The 14,841-nt window shown below is 47.8% G+C and overlaps 1 protein-coding gene across 31 annotated transcripts in view; it reads right to left on the bottom strand.

Moving 5' to 3' along the window:
- Window positions 1-14,841, bottom strand: part of CAMTA1 (calmodulin binding transcription activator 1) — an 861,094-nt gene that overhangs the window by 5,441 nt on the left and 840,812 nt on the right. For 9 of the 31 annotated variants that reach the window (XM_084962661.1, XM_084962660.1, XM_021097508.2 and 6 more), the window contains 2 exons: window positions 11,722-11,915; window positions 10,747-10,821 (listed from right to left, as the gene is read on the bottom strand). In XM_084962661.1, coding sequence (XP_084818787.1) covers window positions 10,747-10,821; window positions 11,722-11,915 — 269 coding nt within the window. Of the gene's footprint in view, window positions 1-1,887; window positions 3,214-8,071; window positions 8,103-10,746; window positions 10,822-11,721; window positions 11,916-13,361; window positions 13,383-14,841 lie in introns of those variants that run through there. The other 22 variants (XM_084962655.1, XM_084962657.1, XM_021097500.2 and 19 more) reach the window with 6 other exon arrangements.

The following is a 14,841-nucleotide window of genomic DNA, read 5'->3' as shown; positions in this document are numbered from 1 at the left end:
CTACAGAAAGGCTTCCAAAATCTCAAGCTCCTCGTTGGGATGAAACCAAAAGGAACGTTAATTCTAAACCAGAAGTGTTTTATGCAGTTTCATATCCAACCATCTATAATCAGGGGTCACAGTGGAGATAACTGAAATATTTTTTCCTTTTTGTTTTTGTGGGTTTTTTTTTTTTTTTTTTGGTAAAGGGTCTTTTTGCAGCTTTTTCGCAGGTTCTTTCGAGCTAGTAAAAACGTCAACGACATTTACATGAATTTTTCTCGGGGGAGCGCGCGCAGGCGACCACGGCACGTGGATGTTCCCAGGGCAGGGACTGAACCCATGCCACAGCAGTGACCCAAGCGGCGGCAGGGACCGCGCCAGATCCTTCACCCATTGCACCACCAGGGAACTCCTTCCTACGGGTGTAAAGTTACCATGTAAATACTGTGTCATAAAACTGGTGACAGCCTCACGCACCACCAAGGTAAAGGAAAGTCGCACCTATACACACGGCATGCCTACGACCGTCTCCACAGGACGAATGAGAAACTCCAGTGTTCAGATCTATTTTCTAGGCTTTCACAACTCCTGACCTCAAATGGAGAATTTAGTTCTTAGTTTCATGGTGAAATTTTTCAGTCTACTAGCATTATAAATACGAAGTATCAAAATAATTGGCCTAGGAGGGTTTTGTTTTGCTTTTGCTTGTTTACGGAAAGCTGCTAAGGGAGAAATCGGGGAAGAAAGGGAGAGGACGCCCATGAGCCAGTATCTGCACAGGTTACTGAGTATGTGTCCCCTCTTCAGTCCTCGGAGTATCACCACCATCTCCCGTTTGCAAAGGTAGAGCCTGAGATGTGCAGGGATTGAGCAGCCTACCCCGCGTTACATCGGTGGATGGCAGAGGAGGGATCTGACCTCGCTATTCAACCGCCTCTAGCAACAGCTCAGGACAACAACCCCCAGTTGTTTTTAACCCGATTCTTACTGTGGTTTTCCCTGAAGTCTGTAATAGGAAACATGCATTGTGTGACGTCCCTGGCGTGAGATGAGTGTGCTGTTGAAACAGATGACCACTACATCCGCGCGCTTCTAAGACGTCATCCTTTGTAAGAGCCTGTGCTGTTTGTGACTTTTGGAGGGGAAAAAAGAATACCTGTACATAAAATGCACTGGTTGATTTCATGACAGTGACAGACCTGAAACAGGTGAGAAGAATGAGTCTGAGAATCGAGGCAACAGAAGGCTTTAATTCACTCATTCTCCAGTCCGCAGACTCTGCCGATGTTAACTTACCTCTGAAAGTTTGGGTGGAATTGAGAGACTTTTACAGTCTGCTCTGCTGAAATCACAAGTGGAGGTTTGTGTTACTGGGCAGATTATTAGGATAAGACAGCGGTGCCTAAAGTTTTGTTTGGTTTCCAAATGTCAAGGTGGATAAGGTGTTTGACTGTTGTACTGCCTCCAGAGAAGCAGACAATTCATTAGCCTCACCAAAGTGACTCAGAACCACATCCATCTGTTACTAGAAATTGTTAATAAATTCTAAGAGACCAATGTTTCGAATGAGAGTGGTTCACGCAGTCCCCAAAATTTGTGGCTACCTTGTCTCAGTCGTTCAAGACTTGAATAATCACTAAAAGGCATAGGTTAACTAAACATAACTCTACCATGAGATGGACACACCATGAAAGTTTAAGAGTTATTATCAGTGGCTGATTTTCCTTTTGCTTACTTTCCAAAATGCACTACAATGAGCATGTGCTTCTTTTGTAATAATTATTTGTGCTTGGTATCTTCTTTTACAAAGTTTATGTTTTTCTCTCCATCTGGTACTACTTCTGTGTCTCACAAATGTTTTCACGTGACATTAAAAAAAAAAAAAAAACAACTGCAAAAAATTCGGTGGAGGAAAAAAATCAATTTTATAGACCAAAATCAAGATCAATTGATTGGACTACTTTTTGTTTGTTTGTTTGTTTTTTGCGGCTGTGCCTGCAGCATGCAGAAGTTCCCGGGCCACAGACTGTTTGTCCTGTGCCACAGCAGTGACCCAAGTCACTGCAGTGACAACGCCAGATCCTTAACCTGCTGTACTATGTGGGAACTCCTGAACCACGTGCTTTGAGAATACCTGTATTGTAAGCATATTTTCAGTATGAAAACTTGGAAAATGTAGGGAGGAATTCTTGAAATTGGAATTACACTTGAAAATTCAGTACACATAGTACCGGGCCTAGAGAACTTAGACTCCGGATGCCCAATAAACTTTTGCTAAGCTATGTTATACAAACTCGGCTAAGGGTCCTTGGCTCTCATAAGGAATGACTGGACCCACTGAGGGCTATAGGAAAGAACGGAATCGAATAACGTCCAGGTTATGTCTCAAAACAAATCCAGTGATAATTACATCGACTTCTGAATTTCATCACAGAGAAGTCAGGCAAAGTGTCTTCCCTGAGACGTCAAGACAATGAATACAAGGCAGAAACTGTCGCTGCTGCAGGTCCCAATAGGGAGAGCTGCCAGGCCCGCGTTTCTGAACCTGGCATCCGCACCTTGGGAAACGGCATGCCCGTTACGGACTTGGAGTTGCGCTCAATAGACTAGCAAGACTTTGCCCTGTGACTGTTCAACCACTACAGTTCGTCTCAGGGCTTTCCCCAAGCATTCTAGGCTGAAAATCACCAACTCTTGGGGCTACTGTTGCCGTCTCAACCCAAACCCCAACCGAAAACAGGTTGCATCGTGATGTGCTGACGTGATGCAGTAAAGCAACAGCACTGGAAGCCAGCAAAAGCCCACGGGGTTTATTTCCACCGGACGTCCAATGATCATTTATGAGTAAATGGAGGAGGCCTGCTTCAGAAACTCGTAGCAAACAATGGCTCCATGGGAAAAGCGTTAGGCAAAGCTGCTCCATTACGTCTACTCAGTACTGCGCAGCCAGGGGAATGTTTCATGAGTCGGTGGAGTTCAGCAGGTATATTCTCGCAATGCTGGACGTCAGAAATACACAGGGCAGCCAGATGCGGCTTTCTGCGTAGTTACCTGTTGCTCTGAGAGCCGCAACAGCTCGTGGGGGAATGTGGGCAAAGAGAGGTCTTGCCAGTTTCCAGCAATCTCATTTGGGTTGCAAAACAAAAAAGACAGAGAGGCCCGATAAGAATGACACAGAGCATGTTGGCTGCAAGTTAACACACACCACTGTGTTCCAAAAATATTCATTCCCTAAAAGAGGCAAGTAAGACAGAATTACTTTGGCGATTGCAACGACATGCACGGTGACGCCTCCCACGTGCGTCCCTTCCTCCTCACGGAGCAGACCGGGCCCCTCGCAAACTAGTCCTCGCGTCCACTCGCCAGCTGTGGACACAGCACCGTGACCCTTCTGGAGGCCACAGTTGGCTTGCTGGCACCGTGAGAGGGCCGGCCCTTGGATCAAAGTGTACAGCACAACTCAGAAAGTGTACGTGGAGCTTGCGAGTGACCCACTGGAGAGACTGCACCGGGCGGCTGCTCTCAGCGCTACTTACTTACCAAGAAAACTGGCAGCATCTGGTCAAGCTACGTGTTTGGGAACCCAGTGGCCCAAAGGACAGACAAAACCTGTGGTGTAACTATCTGTGACCCCAAAGGGTTAGTGCTTCTTCCTCCAGTCAAGGCTCTCTGATGCCAGCTGGATGGCTTCCCCCACGTTTCTTGCACACGGGTAACCAGGCCAGCAATTTACAAAAAAATCGGTTATTTCGATACTAGCATTGCCACCGTTTTTGATACCTGCAGGGACTGGCACAGGGGACAAAGCATGGGGACCTGATCTCATTTGGGAAAGACGAGATCTATCTGAGGCCAAAAGGTATTCAGACGACAAGGGCCAGCGTCTCGCTATCTGCTGCGACTCGGCCCTCGACCACCTGCTTCCCTTCCGTCTGAGGAAGCCTGGTTTCTGGCTTAACACTGACTAACGTCCTGATGAGACCGAGATCCCACAGGCAAGGAGCCTTTTCTGCCTGTGCTGTGTGAGCAGCTCCTCCATCTTAGGAGCCTTCAGCCATTGGCTGAAAAGGTCCAACACCTAAGCAAGCTGAGAAGAAGGATTTAAAATGCTGGCTTCAAACATCTGTGTGTGTGTGTGTGCTGTCTCCGCTTCAACAGACAGTTAAGCGGTCAAGGCGAGACACGTCCCTGTGACAGTATTGGAGCTGCATCCCTTCACTTAGAGTCACTGCATAAATCAGGGGCCGAGTCTGGAGGAAAGACCGAGTCAAAGCGAGCTGGACTCCGGGAAGTAGATTCGGTGTTGGCTCACCTTCCCCGCGTGGAGACGGAAGAGGGGTGAAGACACAATTGGTATTTTCCAATTGCGATGCTGCTGGAATGAGCATATTGTGTCCTAATTCTGGTAACTGACACGGCCTTCTTTGGATTTTTTTTTCAGTTAAAAAATATTTTTTTCTGTTTCAGCAGCACCTGTAGCACATGGACGTTCCCAGGCCAGGGACTGAATCCGAGCTGCAGCTGCAGCCTCCACCACAGCTGCAGCAGTGCCGGATCCTTAACCCACCATGCTGGGCATTGAACCCACGCCGCCTCGGAGACAACACCAGGTTCTTAACCTGTGGTGCCACAGTGGGAACTCCCGCCCTCCTTTTTAGGTATCTTTCTGCCTCATTAACTTAGGAGCTGGGGTCAAATTGTGTTTTACACATCCTGTACCATAAGCTGTCTTTTAAGCTTTCGAATATCATTGTCAGATGGGTAAACCTTAAATGCGATGCATTTGATACATGAATAAACACATTATCTTCTTTGACATAAACTCCAGGAATGCAAATCCTTCTCAGAGAAAGCTCTGTCCCCCAACTTGGGGACTCTTAGAGGGAGTGCCACTGTGACTTCCCCAATGGACAGAGTGGACAAGACCGAGGTGGGCTATTCCTCAACCCGCACGTTGGAGAAATACGGCTGAACTGGAGGGGGCCTGAAAGCTCCTCCGTCCCTTTCTCTCAAACCCCCTGAGACTAAGGGGCAGAGCGGATGTTGTGAAATTCCAACTTCCCATGTGTACAGAGGAATTTTAGGAATGCACAGCAGAAGATAGCAGGCATTCAAATTAAGGTAGGGACCCCGGTTGGCATGGAAAGGCACTTTTTAGTGAAAGTATTCTTAAAAATGACCATGAATGTATCACAACCTAGCAGGCTTCAAAAGGACCTAAGCAACCGCTCTTCCTAAAACGTTGGCTCCTTGCAGCAGACTATATAAACTGCATATAACATGCAAGATATTACAACCTAAGAGTACAGTAGAATACTAGGAAGTGCATCTGCTCCCTTGGAGTTTTTATTTTTTAAATGGAAAGATGTATGGTCTATGTATGATCTGTGTATGCGGAGTGTAAGGGAAATTGAAAAAAGGAAATGGAGATGTTTCCTTTTCCTCTTACATTTTAAAAACAGGCAGCTCCGAGCCAGCTCTGCCATATGGGACCTGAAATATTTCAAGTGTCAACAACTTCCTAATTCGGCCTGATTAGTTACATTTATAAAGGAGTGTAGCTGCATTATTATTTTTTTTAAACAAAGTTCTCCTTTAGTGACTATCCACGGTTTTAAATAGATGACGAGGCTTTCAACCTTTTACAGGGATAAGGTCTTGATTTAGAAAGAACTTAGAAAAACTCACACCTCCTGTCAACCTTGGTCAGCAAACTACAGCCTGTGGACCAAATCCAGCCCAATGTGTCTCTTTACTTGTAAATAAAGTTTTATTCGAACATGGCCCCAACCACTCATTCATGGATTGTCTGTGGCTGTTTTCATGCTACGATGGCAGAACTAAGCAAGCAGCCCCCCCCCCACATCTGTGGTTGCTTTCCAAGGTTTTCAGTTACCCACGGGTGACTGCAGTCTCAAAACACTAAGTGAAACATTCCAGATAGAATAATTTGTGTGTCTTAAACTGTGTGCGATTCTGAGTAGGGTGATGAAAACTTGAACTGTCCTACTCTGTCCTGCCTGGGACACGAGTCATCCCTTTGCCTAGCACATCCACACTCTATATGCCACCCACCTGTTAGCACAGGAGAAAACAAAGTGTGATGGTGTGTGTACGTATATGTGTGTCTGTGTGTATAGGGTTATGTGTGTACAGGCATAGATGTACATAAGGTTATACGTGTACGCGTATCGATGTATATAGGATTATGTATACATTTACATATGGGTAGAGTGTTACATTGTGTATATATGTATATGGGATTATATATAGAGAGTTATATGTGTATACAGGGTTGTATGTGTATATATATGTATATAGGGTTATGTGTGTGTGTGTAGGGTTATATATGTACATGTCACTATGTGTTTATAGGGTTCAGTACTATCCACGGTTATCCATGGTTTCAGGCGTCTGCTGGGGGGTCTTAGAGGCATGCGCCCAGGGATGACGAGGAACCACTGTCCCGCAGCAGAGACTCTATGGTCCGCAAAGCCTAAGACATTTATTATCTGGCCTTTTAAAGAACTGTTTTCAGACCCTTGGCTTAAAACATGACGACATTCACATCAATGTATATACACAGTCAGACAGGAGATGGTATCTCCAGGGACATTAGAAGTTCGAGGCTTTTTTGAAGTGTGATCTTTTCTCCAAAATCTTGCAAATGACTCATGCCGTATTAGTGTGAGGTTCAGAGGGAGGATTTTTTTTTTAAGATCTTTATTTTTTCCATTAGAGTTGACTTACAATGATCGAGAGGGCAGGTTCTGAACGTAGTTGAGCTGATAGAGATATTAACTGCCATCTTGTATCTCAAATGCATCCTCTCCTAAGTCTCAAGACAGAAACTGTCAAATTTTTGGGGAGGTTTTTCCTAATGTCACATTTTTTCTTCTGCCCTCCCTCCCTTCACTTTTTAAAAATTGAAGTACAGTTGATTCACAACCCTGTGTCAGTTTCAGGTGTACACAGGAAAGTGACTCAGTGTCACACGTATAGGTGTATATATATCATATGCATTTTTTTCCAGATTCTTTTCCATTCTAGGTTATTACACAACATTGAGCAGCGTTCCCTGTGCTCTACAGGCCTTTGCTATTTATTTTGTACACAGCGCCATGCCCATGGCCTTCCCCCACCACTTCCCCCTGAGATAACCACGTGTCAGGTTCATCTAGATTCAAGTCTGACGTTGGTGAATTCCAGTCCTGGCTTTTAAAGAACTGTTTTCTGCCAGGAAAGCCTTTATTGCAACCAAAGACGTGTTACAGTCTCACCTGCGTACTTACACATCAGCATCATATTCTAAAACCCCACAAACACTAATACGTCCACTGAACACCTACCCATTATCATGTCTTTAAACTACCAATTCTCTCGGAACATCCGCTCTTCACTGCAGTACAGCATGTGTGGATTTAGGCCACTTCCCGTCACCCCTTCTGTATTCGGCCCTGTCGTTAAGGGCTGGAGGTCACTCTCGACCTCTTGGTGGTAACCAACGTCCTGGGCTGGTCCTGAAAGGGCGGCTCTGGGCACCGACTTACCTCGCAGCACCAGGGAAAGGGAAAGTTGGGTAACCAAACTGTGTCTTGCTAAACAAGACATCCATGAGTTGAAAAAAAAGTCAGTATCGCCTAGTGAGTCTTCTTGCTTTAGAAATTTCGACACAGTGGTCGTTGAGAATGTCATGTGGCAAATTACTTTCATCCCAAATCACCACCTGCTTAACATTTTCTTCGCGTGCAGCCGTGTTTAGATTTAACCTCGTCCCCCCTCCCCGGCCCTTTTTAAAACGTATACTGAAGGCTTCTCCCCCCAAGTGCTAAGCATGCCCCATGGTGGCTTCAGAAGGTCCTCCTGCCACTCATGCACTTGTACCTCTCAGGTGGTATGTGACTGCTGTCCTGTCGTATAGAGTAGCAGGGTTAGTACTGAGGGTTAGTTTTTACTTTCTCTTATTTCATTCAAAATGGATGTGAAACTTACTGGCATACCTAGGCTGCAGCCCCATGCAAGCAAGCAAAAAGCAAAATATTGAAAATGGAAGATAAAGATAAACTGGCTAGCAGGCAGCTACACTCACCCTTTTGTACAGCCTATGGTCCACCAGGGGGCTTTAGACAGTAAAACAACACCAAAGAGCTATTAGCATGTGAGGGTCACAACAGAAATCTTATAAATAGCTTTATTCAACAAAAAAAGACTATAACGTGGTTCCTTTTTTTTTTTTTTTTTGGCAAGAAAGAAGAGGAGGGTGGTGGGGGTATGTGGAATGAGCAGGTGGGAAATTCAGTGATTCACTTTTCTGTCTAAAAATGTTGGGGTCACATGATTTAGCAAAACCCCTGAGCCACAGGACACTTCTTCCTGATGCCTGACGCCACGTCCTACCTACCTTTTCTAAGAGTGTGTCCCAAGAGATTTTCTATTTTAATGCTTCTAAGGGACAAGGCAAACGACAGTTTCTCTTTAAAGAACATTCAGTAACTCAGAATGGCAACAGAGTGACACTCATCCTGGGGAAAATGACTTCTCATTCCACAGTAGAGTGCCAGGATTGCCTCAAGTCCCTTCCCTGAATATATGGGAATGGGCAGTGTCCACGGTCAGTATACAAAGGTGATTCCAATTTGCCTGCACATCTGTCTAACATTTGGAACAGTAAAGGGCAAGGGAAGAACAGAGCCTGTAGGGGTCGCTGTTTAATCCCCAAGGGAGAACAGAGGTTCAGACTCCATAATCGGAAGCTTTCTCCCTAACGTACCGTCTTGCGAGCTTTATGAGGTTATCACTGGGTAAAATACGGGCCCGAGGAAGGCAAAACCCTTGTGAGTGCCTCTGCTCGTTTACAAAAGGAGAACTCGGAAAGCAGGAGGGAACCCATCCCTCTGTTCAGTCTCCTGTGGGAAGCAGTCTTTTCCGTGTTTATGTTTGGTTGAAATATCTTAGCCTCTAGATTCGCCCCAAGTGAACACGGGCGGTTTCGGCCGGAAAAGAGAGGAGACAACGAACAGGGGACTTCACAAGGCTTTGCTCGTAATCTCCATGGTTGCACTATTTTCCAAGTCTGAAAACCGGCAAGACCCAGAAGGACCAAGGAGAATTTAACTCGTGACCATTCCAGGGAAGAGCAACGTTAAGGCAACTTCCTTGAAGATAAAATCTGGGGGCAGGGTGTATCCTCTGGGGGTTTTCTGTCTTGCAGGTGGAAGAGGAAAGGGGGAGAGGAGTGGGAGTATGTGGGAGAACCTAGGGGAAAGGGCCCAGGTAAGCCCCTGACACTTCCACCAGAGGAGGAGCAGCCACGGCTCTATTTGGTTACAAGTCCCTGCCGCTAAGTTGAAGGCATGAATGAACAATCGGGAAAAGAGACTGACTTCGGCAGCGCCTGGAGGCTTACTTTCCGCATGTCCCAGCCAGGTCCCGTATCCTGATGTGCATTTCCTAACAAGACGTACTATTTCAGAGGATGGATACTGGTACCTCACTGGGGAGTTAATCACCGCAGGGGTGGGGGAAGAAACCCCATCACTGCCTGGTGGAGAGCGAAGGGGCTGCTGAGACCTACGGTAAGCTAGCATTCTAGCTGGAGAACACCGTAAATATCCTAAAGGATGTTCCTTTCAAAGGTCTTACCGCTGTGCCTGTGTGGCTACGTGGTCCCTTCCAATGTCATGTAAGAGCGTTATTTTGTTCACTGAAGTAAAAGTGCACACGAGGAGCCCGTTAACCCCTATGAAGCCTCAAAGCTGACATACTGCCAAGGTGAGCCAAGCAGACAGTGTGAGGAGGGGAAAAACTAAAGTGAAACCTCTGAGGAATCAAAGTGCCTCTGGACACCGGGGCTTGGGGTGCAGTGGAACAGGAGGAGGAGACTGGACCGCGAGTTCGGTTCTGTAAACCGCGCAGCTCCTGATGCACAGAGAAACAACACGACCAGGTGGCGGGTGGTCTCAACACAGCTCAGACAGCCTCTGTCACAGAGGGCAGGCCAGAGGACTCCGCCACGAAAACAAGTTCAGCCCCCGGAAATCTAGGTCGAGGCCCTCGTCTTCACAAAGGCGTCTCAGACTCAGAAAACAAAGAGAAACTCTCTGGCTTAGCTTCACGGGCGGGAAGAGGCTGGGGTCCGCGGGGGGGCCCCCTTTTAGCTGGAATGCAACCTCCCATCCCAGGTGCCTTTCCGTCCCTGCCCAGTTTCACTCCCACCATCTCAGAGCCTGCTCATCACAGCCTGGCTGTGATAGAGGGTTTGATGCAGAGTGTTTGCTCAGACACGGCCAGCAGAGGGCGCCAGCTATCCAGTGGCCATTCTGCATCACAAAACGGGGTTTTTTCCTCTCCTTTCCTTGGGAACAGAACCTCTTCTGTGTGGACTCACATTAGCACAGCAAGGGTTTAGAGAGTGAAGGATATAACTGCAGTGTGGCATGGAGAGAGCTGGTTAAAGGAAAATCTGGAACGAAGATCTAGTCCAACTAAGCTGTCCTTGCACCCAAATTAAAACAGAAACACGCTGGCATGACTCCCCGTGATTCAAAACACACACAGCATCGTCTGCAACAGCTGACCAGCGTGCTCACGGCAGCAACTCGGTCCCTATCTGAGAGAGTTCTGTTACCCTCGTGTCATTCAGGACGTTTGCCCTGGTTATCTGTGGGGGACTAGTGGCATCTGGGAGTTCGTGCGTGGCTAAGGTGACTGGGGTGGTCTCATTATGCTTTTGGGACTAAAATGTCGAGATGAGGGTTCATGTACCTGTGGCGACAGCGGCGGAGAAACCTCATTATTTTTCGAGCAGCCTGGTCCTGCTTTTTGGTTAGCAAACTGCTCCTGAAAAAAGCCAGAATATTCGTTACTGTCCCAGGAAGCTCGACGTACAAAAGCCGAAAGTGGCTGAGTTGGGACAGAAAACCAAACCCGACAGCCTGGGCGCGTTTTACGGTTCGGAGTCTGGGCGCTGCTGGGAGGGGAGGGTGGAGCGGAGCAGAGATACCTGCTCCAATGTGAAGGGAGACAAGTGAAAGACTGAAAATCAGACGGCCCACACCAGCTCTGCCCCAAGTCTGGACACACACCTTTTGCTGAGAAAGGCCCCCTGGCATGAGACAGGCTTTCTGGGTTCAAAAGTCGATTTGCCCGCATCTGCCACTCTCTTTGGGGTACTATTTTCTTTTTCTTTTCCTTCTTTCTGTTTTTTTAATAGCCGGGTCTGCAGCATATGGAAGTTCCTGGGCCAGGGACTGAACCCGTGTCTCCCCGGTGATACGAGCTGCTGCAGTCAGGCTCTTAATCCACTGTGCAACAGTGGGAACTCCCTATTATTTTCTAGACATCTTTGGCCATCGTATTGTACTATGGGCAACGTTTTTGCTACACTCTCCCATATGGCATATGGCTTCGCTCTACTCACTCTTCCAAGGTCTCAGGTGCAGAAACACTACAATTTAGACAATTACAGGAGGGTGCCACCTCTCTGAGTAGAAACTCTGGTCCTGCCAGGTTCTGCGACAAGCAGAACCTGGGCAGTGACATGAAAATGACTGGGGAGGGGAGTGGACAGAGAGGGCGCTAAAAAGACAAACGCAGGCAGAGAGCACAGGTGTGACGACACAAAGACACTGCATCTGGCATGGCCTGGGGAGGAAATAACTGCCAGCTGCAGAGGGCAGGACAGGGCAGCCCTTCCCACCGAGCCGGGGGTTCTCTCGACTGCAGCAGGTGGCCACTCACCTGAGCTTCTGCTGTACAATGACCGCTGTTCGGCGAGCCTGCCGTCTCTTGCCACACTTTTTATAACTCCGGTAATACTTCTGGATCAGCACAGCGGCACGCCGGCTCTGCTGGAATTTTTTTTGTTCGTAGTAACTTCGGAATTTGCTCTGGATAAGGATGGCAGCCTGGGTCATCTTTTTATAAAGTGCATACTGCAGGGGAAACAAGAATAAACACGGCAGTAACAACGGGGGCTGTGCAGGCCTGTGTGTCCTCTGAGCCCAGCAGGCGGGGAGGGGACGGAGGAAAACCACTCTTCCCCCTGCGTTTTCACCTTTTCTGTTGGGGGTTCAAGCTGCCATGAGGCCAACTGCGCATCTCCGCACCTACCTTTCCACAACGCAAAATACGACCCTGCGGGTCACATCTCCAGACAATGCATCATTTTAAATGTGTTTTTCTCCCCCCTACCCCATATCAAAATCTTTTGTCCTTCTTGGAAAACAAGTTTTAATGAAAAGCAATATACAGAGACACTTAAGAATGGGGCGGGGGTATTTAGGAAGGAGCATCTGAAATGTTCAGGACAATTACTTCTTATCCAACTTGGAAACACTCTGCATGAACCTCCCCATGCCTGCCAAACACCCACGGACTCAGCAGTCAGCAACTGGTTTCTAACTGTCACCCCACGTGACCAACTTCTGAGTTACAAGGTCCCAAAGACAAGGCTTATCATGAAACGCTGACACCTTTGACCTGCAACAGACAAACGCCCAGACGACCGACATGGAGGTGAAGCCGTGAAACCTGGGAAGTGGTCACAGGGCTGGGGACCGCTCGGGAGCCGGACCAGCGCCCTGCGCGCAGCCTGCTGGCAAGTGAGGCCTGAAGGCACGGGGGGGGGCAGGAGGGGTGGGGGGTGCTCGCCCAGGCCAGTCTCTAGGCATGAAAACTGCAGAGCTCTCCATGTTAAAAACAAAACAACAACAATAACCAAAAAAAAAAAAGCCATGTCCAGGTTGCTAACAAAATAGACGGCTTCTGAGGACCACAGGCCAGGGTGCAGCGCTCTGCTCGCAAGAAGGCAACTTACCATCCTGCAGACAAGGCGCCTCGGAAACCCCTGGGCCTAAGCGCCTCTCTGCCTGTGTGAGGTGAGAGGAGGGGCAAAAACGGACTTCTCAGAATGTTCCAGACCCTCCTGCAAGAATCCTTGTCCGCTCATCTGACCCGTCTGGCATTTCCATTGGTCCAAAAAAGCCTCTTAAGGCGACAAGGCTGCAGCCCGCGGCGCTCCTGGGCTTCTAATGACCTTGGCTACCCATTCGGAACCTACCGGGCCACGGGGAGGGCACTGCGGAGAAGGCAGATTTGCTCAGTGGCTCACTGGGTTCACGGGAATGGTCCTGGATGGCCTGTTTAGACGGACACCGGCCAAGGACATGGCCAGAGACTGTCCCTGCCAAAACCCACTCCAATGGCACAACCGCATGGTCCCCAGAGGAGAGATGTGCTGGGGTTAGGTGGCCTGGCAAGCAGGGTATGCCTACTGGGTGACCGTGCCATCTGCATGGGCCCTTCTTAGAGCTGGTGATGGGTGTGAAGTTTGTGACTCGGGTGGAATGGTTTGTGAGAGGACTTGGGTGTATCATTACCTTCAAGGCTATCCATGTCAGCTTGGGGAGAAACAGAAAATACAAGATTAATGTTAGATTGCTGCACATAATGAAATGAAAAACCAGCACCAGAACCGATAAAACTCCCCACCAAAAAAAAAAAAAAAAAGGAAAAGAAAGGCAGCTTGGCTATATTTATGCCTTCCAACTTCCAAAATACTTGTCTTATATTTGTCAGTATTTAAAAAAAAATGCCTTCCACCTTCCTGGTTGTGGACCACAGTTCGTTGCAAGGGGATTTAAAAAAAAAACAAAAAAACAAAAAAAACACACAACCAACTCACATTCTGGAATAAACACCTGTGGTCATCACGGACTTGAAATGGATGCTGAGCGTGGTTCATGCTAACAAGACGCCTGCTCGGCAAACAGAAACCAGGACGGTTCCCTGCTCTGGGGCCACGGGGACGGCGGTGTCAGCGTTTGCACAATAAACCTTTACTTTCTGGGATCCTGAACTCAACTGGCTGAAATCTGAAGACACCCCCCCCGCCACCCCCGGCCATGAATAGGGCTGAATCCTAGAGAAACTCGAGAAAACGGCCACCCACACCAGACGTCAAAGCAAATCCTAGATCACAACGAAAGAAAATAACCTTGACTTTCTACGTGGCTCTTACGCATCGCGGCATTTATTATTCCTTAAATGCAAATAAATGTAAGACCTACCCAAAGCACCACCTAATGAAAAGGTTCCAGACTCTGCTAAAAGGACTGCACTTTATCCTATGAACCAGTCAAAGCTCACCTGGGCCATGTTTAATGTTTTATAACCACCTGGGTGGTTAGAAAGGTCTACTCTTAACGTCTCTGAACCTCAGCTTCTTGGTCTATAAAATGGGAAGGAAGTCATTTCCTTCAGATGCTTGTAAGGGAAAATGAGAGAGTGAGCCTAACCGACCCAGGACGAACCGGGTCCTCTCTGAGCGATTCCTGCCCCATCTGACGGGAGCTATGTGACCCCACCGCACGCTCTGGGAACAGCAATAGGGCGCGACAGCGTCTCGGGCCCTCACCCCGCTTCACTAAGGGGTGCCAAACAGTTTAAGGGATTCGGGGCTTCTTTACGTGTTCAAAGAGTTTTACGATTCTTCATTTTTAACCAAGTAAGACGCTGAAAGGAAAAGCGGCTGAAGATGATATCACTTGTGTAATTCAAGGTCAAAGACAACAGCCAGTATTACCTTCTGTTTTGTCACTGTATCACATTCCCTCGTGCTCTTTCTGATTTTTTTTTTAGATAGTCTTTTTTTTTTTTTTTTTGTCTTTTTAGGGCCACACCTGCAGCATATGGAAGTTCCCAGGCCAGGGGTCGAATTGGAGCTGCAGCGGCCAGCCGGCCTACAGCAATGGCCAAGGCAACGCCAGAATCGAGCCTCATCTGTGACCTACCTGCAGCTTGTGGCAACGCTGGATCCTTAACCCACTGCGTGAGGCCAGGAACTGTACTAGCATCCTC

This window comes from Sus scrofa, chromosome 6 (assembly GCF_054392235.1).
Source record: "Sus scrofa isolate SSC_HxYL_T2T_F1_AM1 chromosome 6, Sscrofa_HxYL_maternal_Yorkshire_Landrace_v2.0, whole genome shotgun sequence".
Lineage (NCBI taxonomy): Eukaryota > Metazoa > Chordata > Mammalia > Artiodactyla > Suidae > Sus > Sus scrofa.
The sequence above is the reverse complement of the archived record's forward strand: the minus strand, read 5'-3'. Positions and strand labels throughout refer to the sequence as shown.